Source organism: Ictidomys tridecemlineatus, chromosome X (genome assembly GCF_052094955.1).
Source record: "Ictidomys tridecemlineatus isolate mIctTri1 chromosome X, mIctTri1.hap1, whole genome shotgun sequence".
NCBI lineage: Eukaryota > Metazoa > Chordata > Mammalia > Rodentia > Sciuridae > Ictidomys > Ictidomys tridecemlineatus.
In genome coordinates this window covers 81,892,100-81,907,745 of record NC_135493.1, presented here as the reverse complement: position 1 = coordinate 81,907,745, position 15,646 = coordinate 81,892,100, and the positions used below count along the sequence as shown (strand labels likewise).

General features: G+C 42.7%; 1 protein-coding gene and 1 long non-coding RNA gene across 2 annotated transcripts; one reads left to right on the top strand and one right to left on the bottom strand.

Moving 5' to 3' along the window:
• Positions 1-9,417: 9,417 nt before the first annotated feature.
• On the bottom strand, positions 9,418-13,699 carry Usp51 (ubiquitin specific peptidase 51). Its single transcript, XM_078034782.1, has one exon. It carries the CDS (start codon positions 13,697-13,699, stop codon positions 11,570-11,572), a length of 2,130 nt encoding a protein of 709 aa, XP_077890908.1. The 3' UTR covers positions 9,418-11,569.
• Positions 13,700-13,740: 41 nt separating this feature from the next.
• Positions 13,741-15,207, top strand: LOC120888428 (uncharacterized). The gene is made up of 2 exons (XR_013431830.1): positions 13,741-13,958; positions 14,631-15,207. It is a non-coding gene; the product is annotated as an uncharacterized LOC120888428 (long non-coding RNA).
• Positions 15,208-15,646: the final 439 nt, after the last annotated feature.

The following is a 15,646-nucleotide window of genomic DNA, read 5'->3' as shown; positions in this document are numbered from 1 at the left end:
ATGATGTCTGGGGTTGGGAGGGACGTGTGCAACTTAAGAGATAACATGGAGGTACTGGAGGGGGCCCAGGGTCTGAGTACTCCTCTCTGATTCTCCTGATGGGGCTCTGCAACTTGAATACTGCTTTCTTACTGAACTGTGCTCTTTCTAAAATTATGGATTCCCACTGAGATTTTCTTGTAACTCAAAGTTGACTGCAGTGTGCATGCCTCATGTGACAGTTGCCATAGGAATATAATCATTTTTCGCCAGACATTATACTGGGTTTAACAGTTCCTTCCACATCTCTCATCTACCTAGAAGCTCAGGAGGTGTTTTCAGTTTGGAAAGTAGGTCTTTGCAGATGTAATCCATTCTGATGAGGCTATACTGGCATAGGGAAGCCCCTGTGGAAGTTACAAGAGAAAGAATACACAGAGTCAGAGACAAACAGAGAGGAGAACACCATGTTAAGGTACAAGCAGAAGCCAAGGAACACCAAGGATTTCTGTGACCACCAGAACGTACAAACGCCAGAAAGATTTCTCTCCTGGAGGCTTCAGAAACAGCCTGGTCCTGCCAGCACCTGCTCTCAAACTCAGCCCCTGGAGCACGCACGTGCACGCGCACGCGCACGCGCACGAACACACACACACACACACACACACACACACACACACACACACAGGTGGGGGTGGGGGAGAGAACACATATCTGTTCTTTGCAGCTATTACACTTGTGGACGTTTGTTACTAACAAATGCACCAGTAAGCAAAGATGTGGATCACATGACTCCAGTATATGTAGATTTATTTACAAGGTCTACACTGGTGAAACTTTATTAATATGTATTTCTCAGCAGAGAGCACATGCCAAAATTGGAATTGAAAGGATGTGATTAAAATAAATATGCATAGAATTTCTAATATTTCCCTCTTGTACTTTAATGGCTCTTTGTGCCCTCCCTGTATGCGTGTACCACCCTTCATGTTCCAAGATCCCTTCTCCTCAAATTAGGGTGACTGGGTTGTGCTCGGCAGCAATCATGCAGCTGCCTTCTGAACTCTTCCATGAGGAGAGTGACATATTCTTAATCTCCCCTGAAGCAAAATGAGAGCTGAGGAAGACTCAGGAATGCAGACATGGAGCCCATGCTCCAAACCCACTCTGTGTGGCATGTCTTCATGCAGACTGCAATAAATCCTTCATCTTTCAACAGTCAGGATAGGTCCAGTGTTGATGGCAATGCGCTGTCTATAATCCACTTTCCCATCCATCTTATGTCTCCACTCACAGGATTTTTCAGGAAATGCTGTAAGATCACTCATGCCTATGTAATCCAACCCTTCCTCTCCTGCCGTTTTCCCTGTCTTTTTCTAAGACTTCTTATGGAAAGAAATCATTTCATGTTACTCCCTATATCTAACTCTCAGACATAATTCTAATACTAAAGGTCACTCTTCTTCTCAAGGAAACATATAGTCTTCACACCAACCTGGGGACTTTGGGGCTTCTGGAAGGCTAAAGTTTCATTACAAAAGAATGACAGATGCTACCCTCCAGTATTTTGAAACAGTATCCCACCCTACAGCTTTGCTTTTGGAAATCACCGAATCTTGAAAAGCGCACACAGCAAGATCATCACTGCCCTCTGGGACCTGAACACATCCCACTTAGATGAGAAAGTCCAATGCAGGGCTGCTCCCAGCTTGAATGTAAAGCAAGAGCAGTGGCAGTAAGCTCCAGACTGGACAGCGATATCTGTAGCTTGGGTGGCAACTTTTACTGCTATTCCCTGGAAAACCTAGAAAGACCTGAATGGTGTGGATCAAAGGGGCTCCCATTTCTGCAGAAATTGGAGGTGAGGGTTCAGTGACTCTTTTTCTCCCAAGGGTGCACAAAGAGACAATCTATTTGTGAATCTTTACCCTTGGGTAGAGGAGAGCCACTTCTCCAAGGGAGCCTGCCAAGATTTACCACAGACCTGGTACACTTAGTGGTCAGGAGGGAGAGTAACTAACTGAGTTATTAAGACTGATGTGTATGTATTTGAGTGAAAAATTGTTGGGGAGAGATGGCCCCTGATTCCTATGAATGCAATGCAGAATATGTAACCATCCTACAGTGACAATTGAAGCCATGGAGGCTGTGGTCTCAGAGAGAGTCTTTGTTTCTACTTACTCATCTATTAAAAATTATTTCCACATGAGACATGTTAAAGTAAAACTTATTAGCAGTGCTGGGGATCAAACCCAGGGCCTCACACTTGATGAGCAAACACTCTACCACTGAGCTACATCCCCAGCCGTAAAGTCAATTTTTTAAGTTGGAAAAAGAAGGAAAGGATCATCCAAAAGCTGCCTAGGCGCAAACCTCTGGACCAAGGACCAGGGAAACTGGGACGCCCATTAACCCCCATCTGGACTTATAAGCCGAGATCCCTTTGTTTCTTCAGTCTTAGCAAAGTGAGCAGGTCATATTTTCTTCAACACAGCCATACAATCGCTTGAAGCTCTAAGAGACTTAGCAATCACATGAAATGAGCAGAGTTTTCCTGGTCCTATAACACTCTTTCATGAGACAACTGGGGAGATGGAAATGGTAGTGACTGTAGGTGATGTTGAATCACTCTTGGTCATTTTTGTGGTCATGATATGGTACTGTGATAATGTTAAAAAAACATGGGTCCTTATCTGTTACAGTGTATTCCTGGAGGTAATGACTTGATGGGTATACTTGGCTTCTCAGTACTCCTGAGGGAAGAAAGAAAAAAGGAAGAAAGTATGATGGGGCATAGATGAAACAACAATTGAAAGTTAATGATTGTTAAGGTTGATAACTCTTGAATTTAATGGGTACTCAGGGTGCATTATACTATACCTTCTGCTTTTAAGTGTTTGAAATTTTCCAGAATCAAATGTTAAAAATAAGGAAAGGAACACTTGGATTAGTGAGGCACGTGGGTCAAGAAATAAGAAAGGGAAGACGTGAGAAATGGTCATGTTCGTGGGAACAATAGAAGAGAAATACGAAAAATACCTGTGAATTGTCAGTCCACAGGTACTTTTAGGTGTCCTTCCAATTGTAAATGCTCGTAGATAAAAGCAAATGGTGCCCCACGGTGAGAAACAACAAATAACCAGAGAGGGGAATGTCTTCTCGCTTGTTAATCAACCATATTTTGCTCTAAATAGGCATCCCTTCTTTTGTCATGGTTGTCATTGAACAAACAAATTCTGTATGTGATAATATGCACCTCTGGTAAGAATGTGGAGGAAGTCAGATTGGAGATTTATGTGCCCCAAATAAACCAGTAGGTAGGAATTATTATTATGTGAGCATGGTGGAGAAAATAACTGAGATGCAAACAGGTTTTTCAGGGTCAGAAACAAGGTTACACCCCTTTAGCAAATTCAGAACCATTTTCAAGGCAATAGAGATATAGCAAAGGAAATTGGAACCTTCTGCTTTGAAACTTTGACCTTAGGGGGTAACTCTGTTCCTAGGGATCCATTTTCCTGGGGCAGGGGGTGACAATCTTTCCAGAGTGGTGACCCACCAAATATCACAGCTCCGTTCATTGTCATGCTAGTGGTTAGACAGGGTACTACCTCAGTAAAATTCTCAAATTAGTGTGTGTGTGTGTGTGTGTGTGTGTGTGTGTGTGTGTTTGGAGACAGAAGAATTGTTGTGTATGTGCCCATTTCTCTCTCTCTCTCTCTCTCTCTGTGTGTGTGTGTGTGTGTGTGTGTGTGTGTGTGTGTGTGTGTGGAGAGAGAGAGAGAGAGAGAGAGAGAAAGAGAGAGAGAGAGAGAGAGATATCAGCTAATTCCCATGGGAATGGGATTGGGCCTGGTTGGAAGCAGTTCTATCAAACATAACTACTTTTCTAAACCAAATATATAGAAAAATCATCTGAAAAATGTTAATTCTTATTAAGTATTTGTTGATCTTCGTAATTGCCAACATGTACACTCAAACAATCTCTGGAAGCAAAGAAAGTCACAGATTATCTCACCATTACAAATTTTCAATGTATGCATTGTTATACATTGACTCCCCATTTATATGCTATGCATATGTATATTGTAAGTGGTCCAGATCATACCAAAAATAAGCATTGTAATCTAGGGGTTTTTTTTTGCTTGATATTATTTTTATTTGTGGAAGTAGGCATATGAGTACTTGTAAAGATATAAAAATTGGATCACATTTTCCCACACATTGAGCAAATTGTACTTTTAAGAATGAGACAATCAGATGCAATCAAAATGGCCCTGGAAATATAGAGCATCTCATCTCCATAAGCTGGCTGAGTGTAATGACAGATGTAAAGAGCCTCAAGTCTTCCTACCACTGTCAAAATTTGAGGTGGGTCCTGGCAGGGTCCAAAGAAGTGAATGTGGTCAAGGGTGGATGCTTAGCACAGGAGACACATGCCCTTTGTAGCATCCAGCTCATGAGGGGTGAGGGGAGGGAATCAATGATCATTTCTGCATGCTAGTTTCCCATGAGAGATTATGAGTCTAAATTGCAAGGATACACCGGTTTACCTTTATTATCTCAGGATCTGTTAACATTTCCTTACCACAAGTGATTCTTTATTACAAAGTAGAGAGACATCCCTCAAAAGTCTCATGATATTTTCTGATTATTCTTTGCCTTTGCTTTTAGAACATTTACATGAAATGATTTTAATTTTTCTATTATTTTAAAAGTGTAATTAAGTGGAACTGGTGCCTGAGGAACATTTAAGTTGTACACCGTCTATGATTGTGAATTTTACTCATTTGAACCCAAAGTGACAGAAAGTAATTGTCACTCTTGGAATCCTGTGAGGATTGGAATTTCAAATTTCAGACATATTTTCACAGTCATATGCATCACTTGCACACCCAGAACCATTTTATAAAAAGAGAGGTCAATTTGTGTGAACCTTAAATTCACACAGTCTCAGTCCCGATTGTACAGTCTATGTGGTATAATGAGAATGATGACAGTAGGCATCTCATTGAAGCTAATTTTTAAATGAATAAGTAGTCAACCCATGACTTATAGTGACTAATTTTTCACTACATTTTTCTAGGGAAAATGAAGGTAGCACTTAAGAAAAGAAAAACAAAATTCTCCATTTGGTCTACTTTGATCTTATTAGAGGACACACAGAGTAAGCAGGTATGGTAAAGTGGGAAATAAAGTCAAGCAAAATTAATAGAGAGGGGAACAAATCTCAGAAATGGAAGAGACAGGGACAGAGTTTTGTTCCCTTAGAGGGTGTATCAGGGAAGGCCTCTCTTGATGATGGCTGAACAGCAATCAGAAGAGAGGGAAATTATAGGGGAAGACTGTTCCAGGTCTAGCAACGAATACAAAGCTCCAGGGACGAAAGCTAACTTGCATTTTCAGGTGGAACATAGAACTTACATGCTTCTCACTTCACTGTGCTCCAATCTCTGTTCTAAGCACTTGATATTTCTTTACATATTGAATACTGTCCACAAAGAATAGTGGACAGACCTAGGGGTTGTTGTTATGATCAGCCTCATTTTACACAGCAGTAATCCAAGACAGAGTGCTTTTAGGTCACCTGTTGGAGCTCACAGAGCCAGGGGTGGGCATTCAGGATGCAAACCATTGTTTGGCCCATGTCCCACACCCTTATCCACCAACCGAACCTCTCACAACTTAGGTACCTTCCATATCATTGATATAGGAAGAAAGGCCAGAAAGAGACTTGATTGGCCCAAATTCACACAGCAAGTCTGAAGACACAGTGGGAAAACAGTCCCAGGGCCCTGCCTGGCATTGCCGTCTCAGTGTCAGAACTGAGGGTCTATTTGCTCCTTCCCCCAGTGTTCACTGAGCATCCTGTCATGTCAAATCTGATGCCTGGTACTACACATGAGGTACAGTGGCCTCCAGTCAGAAATGAATCGATGGGCATTACTTCAATTTGTTGGGCAATGTTTCTCCCTGGAAGTACCCTTTCATTCCCCACTGGAGCCCCATGCACTCCAGACTGAATCTGCTGGTGACCTGTCTGTGTGCCCTGCTGGTCTCTGAGCTTCTTGATGACAGGGAGCAGTCTGGGCTCATCACTTCCAGCCTGGCACACAGTAGACTCCAGGAATGCCTTTTGCACAGATTTCCAGGGGTTTGTCCCACCAATAGACACAAAACTATGGGACATAAAGTTGCACCAGTATATTTCCAGCAGCATGGGTTTTAGTGACAAAAGGTCATCACTTGCTTGGGATCCTGTCTGGGTGGAGCCTCATGTTCTGAGAGCCCCATCTGCTCCTATTGTGTGAGATCCCAGAAGGCTGGCCTGCAGGGTATATCACTGGATTTGGTGTCAATGAAGGGAAAGCAGGAGGGAGTCCAGGTCCTTGGAGGAGATTGGACATACAGTGTGAGTCCCCGAAGACTGAATGCCAGTTGACAGCCCTTCCCCCTGTGGCTCTAGTCATAGCCAGGCAGTGGCTGCAGTCTGCCTTTTGGGATGCTGGCCTCAGGAAAGTGAGGTTACTGAGGGGAAGAGGCCCAGGTGGGAAAAAGAAGCCTGAGTGGGGTTTCAGAGAGCCGATTTTAAAGGTCCCAGGGCCCCAAGAGCACAGAAGCACATTTTTTCCTGATCTTGCTCTTTCTATGCCACCCTTCACCACCAACATACCCCAGGACCTGCTGCACATGGAAATCCATGAGAGCAGCTGAGATGGAAATCATTCTGGAATCAGCTCCATCAGAAATGGCCCCTGCTACTCAGGTCTTCTTACCTTATCCTGTTTTGTTTATTTGTTTGTTTGGTGTTTTGTTTTGTTTTTCTTTTGCTTGTTTTATTTTACATGAACCCACATCAGAGATTCTGAAAGTGCAGTCCTCATTCCCAGAGCATAGGCGTCAGTTGTCAAAGTGTCAGCAAGGAATGAGAAACTCTGGACAGGGCACTTCCAATCGGTTTTACTGAGTCCACCATGAGATTCAGAGGCAGGCCAATTTGTGGAACTAGTGACATTCAGAAAGGCCTAAACCACCCAGACCCATTCATTCCAATTCTGGCAAAAATAATGCATCGTGCCAGTGTGACACATTTTCCCACATCACCATTATTGGTGAAGAAGAAGTTTGTTTGGTAATGATAGGCTCTGGGCTGACTAAAGGGGTGTATCTGGTCACTACAACTGCTTTCACAAAACATTTGAAGCACATTTGCCATCCCACTTCACCTACATTAAGTTGTGGATTGCAAGTGCCCTTGTATGTTTGTTAGCTAATGTTCATCTTCATGTCCTTTCCCTCAGTGAGGGACTCTGGCTTATTTTCTTTGTTCCTGATTTTGCATTCCTAGTGCCTGTCACAGTAAGCAGTGTTCCTTATCCATGTCCTGCATAAATGAATTAGGAGAGGCTGGCTTTCTCATGGTTCTCACCTTACCCATGACCAAATGGAGGCTCAGAAGACCTAAGTCCTTGTAAACTGTGCACTGCCTGTCTGTATTAAAAGAAGTAAGGCAATCTCAGAGAAGCTAGGATCCAAGCCATGGGTTCAGCAGCCAGCCAAAAGCCAACTCAACATTTCCTTGCAAGTTTGCTAACCCAGAAATGAGCAATACATTTTTACCTGCTGGTATATTGCCTCTTTCTTCTGAGTGCCCTTTTTCCTTAGTATGTTTGGGATCTTTGAAGGCTGCATGGTATTAATATCACTGCTTTGATGAAAAGTAGGTGCAATGTAATTGCAGTTTGTAAAGCCATGGATTGCCTGTAAGGAGCAGTACAACCTTTTGTTTAAGGCCTTGAACTCAGGGCTTGATGTTCCACCTTTTCCTTATCATTACTGTTTATTTTTGGGAAGACTTTTGAACTCTCTTGCTTCCTATTTCTTGTTTATCATGTATGGTCAACATTAAGGCAGACTTAATACAGATCCTGTATGACAAAGTGAAAAATGTGTCAGTTGAAGAATACCTTGGTGGTGGAGGATTTAAATCTGAGGTCTGGGCTGGGGTTGTGGCTCAGTCGTAGAGTGCTTGCCTAGTACATGTGAGGCCCTGGGTTTGATCCTCAGCACCACATAAAAATAAATAAATATTGTGTCCAACTAAAAAAATAAATATTAAAAAAATATGAGGTCTGGTCAGGCAATCCTTGTAATATGCTAGGACATGTTCTTCCAGATAGGTAACAATTTTTATTCCCAAAGTGTACCAGAAAGTCAAAGGAACTATTTGAACACTAACAAATGGGACAAAGGATATAACATAGATCAATGGCTGAGCTGACACCTGCTTCTTAGACTTGTATAGGCCATTCTGGATTCTAAGTATGACATGATGTAGTTCATGTGAGGTCACTATCCGCTCCATTTTCCACCCTTTGTGATTTTAGGAATGAGTTGCCCCCAGCTAACTATATAAATATGTAAGTATGTTGAAAACACTTGACTTCAAGTGACAGGATTCGTACTCAAATTAGCTTAAGTAAAGTGAATGATGTTATTGACTCATCTGGAAATTTGAGGGCTTCAGGCACAGCTGAATCCACAATGTCCAAATGATACTCTCTGGACTCTGGGAGAAAAACTCTGATTCTCTTTTCTCCTCATGGTATGCATTTTGAACTCTGATTCGTGTCACCCTAACCTAGATATACTGCATAGATAATAGGGTGGGAGAAATGCATTCTTTTCTTCTAGTGTCCATAAACAATTTAGCAATAGACTTAGCTTGGCCCTACCTGGGTCCTATGCCAACCCTTAGAAGAATTACTATTGTGGCAGTGGTGCAGATAATTGGAAATTCTAAACTGTCTCTGCCTGAGATGTGTCCACTCTGGGTACAAGGACAGAGGCAGGGCAAAGTGATTCATAGCCTCACTCCATCCACAAGAATGGAGGAAGATCAAAAGTGATAAATGAACTATAGCTCTCCCATAAATATAAGCCACCAGACATCACTCCTCGGTATCAGTTATAATGTTCAGTGTGATAGATAACATTGTGGAAAGGTGAGGTACAGTCACAGGGAAGGCAAATTATGTTCTATACCTATGAAGGATAGGTCTAGAACATAGTTGTGAGAGATTGGGGGGGGGGTCTGAGGGACTCTGTGATGAGGGGTAGTATTGCCACATATATACCAGAGAGCTCAGCTTTACCTTCAGCTATTTTTCCCCACTCCCACCCAGTCTCCCATGACTGCCAACTATTATGACTGTGCTCTTTTCCTTGCATTGCACCTGGGCCTTCCTCCACACCCCAGGAGGAAATTTCTAAGACATTCTCTGCAGTTGAGCAGCATCTCACACGTGTTTGGAGAAGATACTGCACTGATTATATCATATGACAGCACTGTGCATTTGATGAAACCTTAATGGATGAATGAATGAGTGAAAATACAGTATTGACAAGGTGAATAGAGCAAATAATAGAACTCTCTCCCACATTCAACAAACATTTATTAACACGAAAATGAATAAGGCTTGGCCCTCTGTTGTCAGGATGGATACCTGGTGCAGAGGGGCAGACAATCACAAAGCTACAGTAGAATCACAGTAGAATAAGTACTATCACCGAGGTATGGACAAAGTACTTTGGAGGCACAGTGAGAGGGGTAAGGGATGGGTGACAGTTATCCAATTTATGCCTGCCTAGAGTATCCAGGGAAGGTTCCAGAGACGTCATCTGTGAGTTGGGTCTTGAATAGTCAAGGAAGGAGCCTTGCAGGCTGAGGCTCAGAGACCTAGGTAAAGGCCAGGTTAAATGAGGGGTTCAGGGAATCAGGCATGAATGAACAGAAAAGGGAAATAATAAGGAATGCACAGAAGGACCACCAAGCACAAACCCATAGCTCTACTGTGGAAATTAAAGGTCTTATTTCCCCAAGAGCAGAAAGACAGAAAGCAGAGAGGGTGGGAGGTCCTCAGACATGGGTCCCTGCCACTTCCTCAATCAGGCAATGGGGGCTCAAACACCAAAGACAGAGCTTCACAGTTGTGATCTAAGTTTTCTAAACCATCAGATTATCTAAAAGCCTCTTTTCAGAAGCCAAGAATTTGTGTGAATAATGCAGTTCTAAATGGGAAAGCCCCTAATGTTTTCATCTTTCTCAGATGCAGTTGATTCTGCCTAAGTAGCTCTACTTCCTTCAGGAAATCAGAAGGGGCATGGAATCTGAGAGGGAAAGGTGGGCTATTGTTCAGGCCTCATAGCCATCTCACAGATGTTAAGATAAGGGTTAAAGTGTCTATTTGTCCCAAATTTTACTTCCGTTTTAACACATAATTCAAAAGATATATATATTCACAAACCCTTTTGTCTTGTTATTCCTATCTCCTGTGTTTACTCCTTCTATACCCGTCTTTTAATATTCTATACTGTATTTTGATATACTTAAATAAAAATAAAACTTTTAAATTTTTTTCTATTTGAATATCTTAAAATTTTCAATTGTCAATTTTTACGAGTGCTTTTCTTTTTAAAAGTTTTAGTTTTTTCTTTTTATCCTTAAATGTTTAAATTTTTGTTTAGCTCTCTCAAATTGAACTTATTTAAGGTTCTTCTATAATTTAAAATTGTTTTTCTCTAATTTTTGTTTTCGAAAAGTTTTAAGCAAATCTCATCTTTGTCTTGAACTGTTCTTAACTTTCTTCTTTTAAAACACTTATCTAAACTTTACTTGAATTTTCATTCCATTCTTCATATTATGAAAAATTTATAATTATCATACTTCTGTAAACTTAATTTTTCAATATATTTCATGCTTTAATTTTTAAAAATCTATTTTTCACTTTAACTTCTGATTTTAAATGTTTTCTTTCTATAACTTTTTAAATTAAAAGTATTTCTTTAATTTTTCTGTAAACTTTTTTAACCTTGTTTTAACTCATTTTACCTTTCTTAAAATTTAAGATTTCTAAATATTCTGTTTCTAAACATTTTAATAATTTTCAATCATTTTTAAATTAAAAAAATATTTCAAAATATTTCTTTTAAAAATATTTAACTTAAGACATTTTTAACATTTAAAATATTCTTTTGAAACTTTAAAAATTTTTTTCTCTCTAAATGTTTTCTTTTAAAGCTTTTAAATTTTTCTTTTAAAATACTCTTTTTCTCGAAACTATTTGGCTGATTGCCCACAGCTGGAACACCAATTGTGAAACTTTTTCCTAATAAAGGAATATTTAAGGACTTCCCACAATATTTTTGTAGAAATAAATGGCATAAGTAGTGTCAGAACACCTCTATTCCCACCTTTCCTCATCTTGAACACTCTTTTCATTTAATTATGCTTTATGTGACCATTTTCAACCCCTTCTCCCTCCCATTTCTAAGGCTGAATGACCACTGGTTAGTATTCATTTTTTTTCCTCCTACAGACTCATGGTCCCTATTAAAGTAGGTCCTTTATATCAAAGTGCTAGTTGTCATATAGGTGTTATTGTCACTGTCCGTTCCAGGTAGGTTTTTGTGTTACTTCACGAGGTGCTTGTTGTTTTAAGGGTATTGTTGTCATTGTCCATTCCAGGTAGATTTGTGTGTCACTTCAGGATCCTTACCTAATCGTTTCTTTTTTTCTGGTCTGGTAAGATTAGTCTTTCTCTAGACCCTGTTTGTGATAGAACAGCAAATACCCTTCACTGTAGAGTAGGTCCTCAATGGTAGCCTTGGTGATGATGGCATCATCACAACTGAACCACTGGTCCTTTTGTTGACGGATAAAGCTGGTATAGTGGCCACTTTCCAAAGTTCCATGGTGATTAATCACTGCAAACAAGGAATACTTATTCTCATTGGGCACACAATCTGTTGATGATGGCTGGCCTTCTTTCATTCTGCTCTCTTTAGTAGAGGCCAAAAAAGGAGTCATGTCCAGCTCCAATGGAAAAGAGATAAAAGTATTAATCTTTCGCCTCTGTTTGCCTACGTGTTCAAACCGTTTGAGATGAAAACAGGCTACAATGGGTAATTTCTTCATTGTGAGCTGTTTGGTAGATTCCTGGTAACTTTGGCAACTACTGCACTTGATTTTGGCACTGCTTCCTAGGTGCTCTGGCCTTGTAAACCACTGTAAGCAGTCTGTTAGTGAGGGGATTCCTGGTATGCGGTCATCCCTGCTCACTGTGCTGTCAGCCCTCTCTGGGCTCTGGGAACTAAATGTGGCACAAGAGCCAGGCAAGTCCAAACTGATGTCCCAGCATGGATCTATGGTGGTGGAGACACTATGGCAGGTTTGACATGTGACATCTGACTGCAAACCACCTGTAAAGATTTGGTCTATGATACAATTACAGCAGTTGGGGTTACTGGCCTCCTGCTCAACACTATCATCTTTGCTGTGTCTATGTAGCACATCTAATATTGCAATAAGAAACTCATGGGCATCCTGCTGCCTGTACCCTGCTAAATGTTCTGCATGAATCCATATTAGGTGCAGTAATTTATAAGGAATATGAGGAGTCCGGCTCCCAGAATACATAGCATGAAAAAGAGAAGACATTTCACAGACCAAACACAAGCTAGGGCTTGTCATTATACATTTGTGCTTGTCAGAGAGGAAGAAATCTTTCAGGAGAGGAATATGAGTAAGTGCCTGAACAATACAATTCATAAAACAGGTGTTTCCAAGATTGATTAGCCCTCTCAGGCCTACAGTATACACTGACTTTTTCCTTCTCTTTTTCTTGGGTTTCACCAATTTTGGTTCCTCTTCCTTTGACTCAGAGGTTGACTGTTTCTCTCCAACCCCGGATGACATAAACTGTTGATAAGAAATGTCTGTTGAGGTGGAAGTTAATAATTTCAAAATTTTCTCTTTTGTTTCTTTGGCAATCTGTTCTATATCTTTGTCATATACATAATCCTTACACATAAAGCAATATATAACTCCATGATAGAGGTCTACAGCTAAATTGTGCTGTTTTGTTTCTGCATGTTTATGAATATGTTTCTCAGTAAAGCAGCCAAAGAAGACACAGGAGAGACAAGAGTGGAGTCTGTTCATATGAGTACTACATACATGACAAATGCATGATTTTGCCTTACGTTTCCTAGTCTCTGGGGTTCCACTCCAAACAAAACGCTGGTAGATCATCCTCAGATTCTTCTGCCAGTTCTTAGCTACTTTAAAGCTCTCCACATGAGAGCAGCCTGTAGGACCATGATCAAAGTCAACCTCCAGTAACCAGTCCCCTAAGCCACCTTGATCCCCAGAACCGCCTAGGTCACCAGAGCAGCTTCTCCGCGTCTGAGGCCTGGACCCAGGCCTGGACCTACGCCGGGATCTGCGCCAGGTCGGGGGACGTGACGGGGGTAGTGGAGGCGGTGGTGGGGGCCGCGCTGGAGGTGGGGGTGGGGCCAAGAGCCCGTGCCGGCCTCGGGAGCGGGACCCGGGCTGGGGCCGAGGGCGGGGCTTGCGGCGCGGACAAACGGGCGAGGAGCTGCTGTGACAGCAAGGGGGGTTTGAAGGGAGCACCTTCTCGTCGCCGCCAATGTCGCTCCACGTCAAGTTCCCCTCGGGTGCAGGCTTGCGTTCCTGCCAGGGCTCCAGCTTCATCTCCTCTGCTTCCTGGACCGCGTAAACCATCGCCGCCCCCAGGGCCTCCGCCTCCATTTTCCCCGCCTTCTCGACTCCCTGCTCCTGAGAGGCTCCTCCTCCACCTCCAGAGGTCCAACGGGCCACGGAGCTGGAGGACAGGGAAGCTTCTCGAAACTGGGCCATCAGCTCACTGCCGAGCTTGAGAAGAAACGCGTCTGGAAAGGAGCCGCGACTGTAGATGGAATGAGACAGGAACTTCTGTGAATGATATGCCCAGCGTCATGGCCGCGGTGCGCCGTTAGCGCTCTCGGGACCCCTCCCACTGGCCCTTAGAGCTCAGCCAGCGGCTGCTGTGAGCTCCACCCCCTCAACCGAGAGGCTCCGGGAGCTGGTGTGCAGACCCAGGCCGGCTACCTGGTTTAAAGGAGATCTGATCATGCGGGTATTGAGGCGGTGGGGAGGAAAGATGAGGAATAAAATGTAGAGAGCAGGGAACAGCCTGAGCATTAGGACAGAAAGGATGGAAACTTCTTTAAAAAAGGCGCCACCCTCTGACTGCCTTTCCAGCCTCGCTTTGGTACAGCTTCCTCTGACGTTCTTTCCTTATATCCTAAAAACACTTGGGTCAACATTTTATCTTAAATATGGCTGAAAGGAGGCCACCTTTGAAAAATGGACTCGAGAAAGTGTTCCCCTGTTCCTATTTTACCTCTGCTTCTAGGTCCGGGTATGTTCTATCCTGTGGCCGAACCCCCAAGTGCACTTTCAGTACGACAAGCTCTTGCGCCCTCTCATGCTCTTTTGCGCTTGTGCTCTCACACCCCTTTTCTGGCTTTTGCCCCCTCATTTTTTAGGATTTCTCTTTGAATTCATATTTTTTCTTACTCCCTCCACGCGTCGCCACCCCCATGACTACCTCCAGCCACAGTGCGCGATCCCTGAAGTCCCTGCCCGCTGCCCCCTTCTCCCACCTTGGCCCCCTGCAACGCCCCCAGCCCAGGCGTTTGTATAAAGGTCTGCGTTACCTTGGGCCCAAGGCGCGTGATATAGAACGTCAGCAGCTGCTGCTGTCCAGGCGCTCCTCAGCCAGCCTTCTCTCCTGACCTCTCCTCAGGGCTGGTCACAAGGGGGCCGCCCCCTGGCCCCTCCCCTCTCGACGTGCGGCCCCCAGCCCCGGATTCTGTCCTCCTGCAGTGATGAATGGCACCGCTGTCCCGCGCAGGCAGACAAACCTCTTCCTGAAACAGATTCTACTGGAGTCAACAACAGCGACAGATTTTAGAGAAAGCCCCTGGAATGGAGACTCGGGCTTCACCTGGTTCCAGGCCCACTCTCTACAGAAAAAAAAAAAAAAAAAAGATTAATCAAGGTGGGGGTAGGGGTTTTCAGGAACGACAAGTCTCCCAAGTCTCCGGCATGAATCCCTCAGGAACCTTTCAGAATCTGATCCCTGGGAATAAAGTGGAGAGAGGGATATTATCCCTGAGTATAGAGCAGAGGAAGCATAAGCAAGGGCTTCAGGCTCAGACAGACCTGAACCTAAGTATTTCCTGGCTGTATGACTTCAGGTACAAGACTTAAACTCTCTGAGCCTTACGTTGTGCCATCTGTTAAATAAAAATGGGAATAATAATCTTCGTGTATTAACACTAAATAATAATGCAAATAAAGTAAAAAGGTCTTTATGGAAAGCCTTAACATTTATATCTCTTTGCTATCCTCCACTTTAAAACCAGCTGATAGCACAGTGCTCCCATACAGAGAATATAGGAAAAGAGAGCATCATTCTGTTCATGAACTCTCTCAAAGTTGCTACTCAGTTCACCTGATTATCCATTATAGGCACTTCATGCACAGGAATGTACATGAAGTGTACATTTAAATGTATTACTGTGCTAGGTATTCTGTGCTATGAGAAACAAATGTACAACAATTTGTATCCTCAGGAAGTTCATAGCCCAGGATGATTTTCCTTCATTTGACAAAAACAGAATCCAAGACCACAATCTCCAGGAAAGCTGCTAACTCCAGAGCCCATGACCAATACCAAGATTATTACTATTTTTTAGTGAAAACATTTGATGCTGTGTTAATCTCCCTTGGAGATTCATGCACCTTCGCTCTAAATGT

Bases quoted from the DNA above. Each gene is read 5' to 3' on its own strand.
- Usp51 (XM_078034782.1), bottom strand. From the start codon at position 13,699: ATGGCCCAGTTTCGAGAAGCTTCCCTGTCCTCCAGCTCCGTGGCCCGT.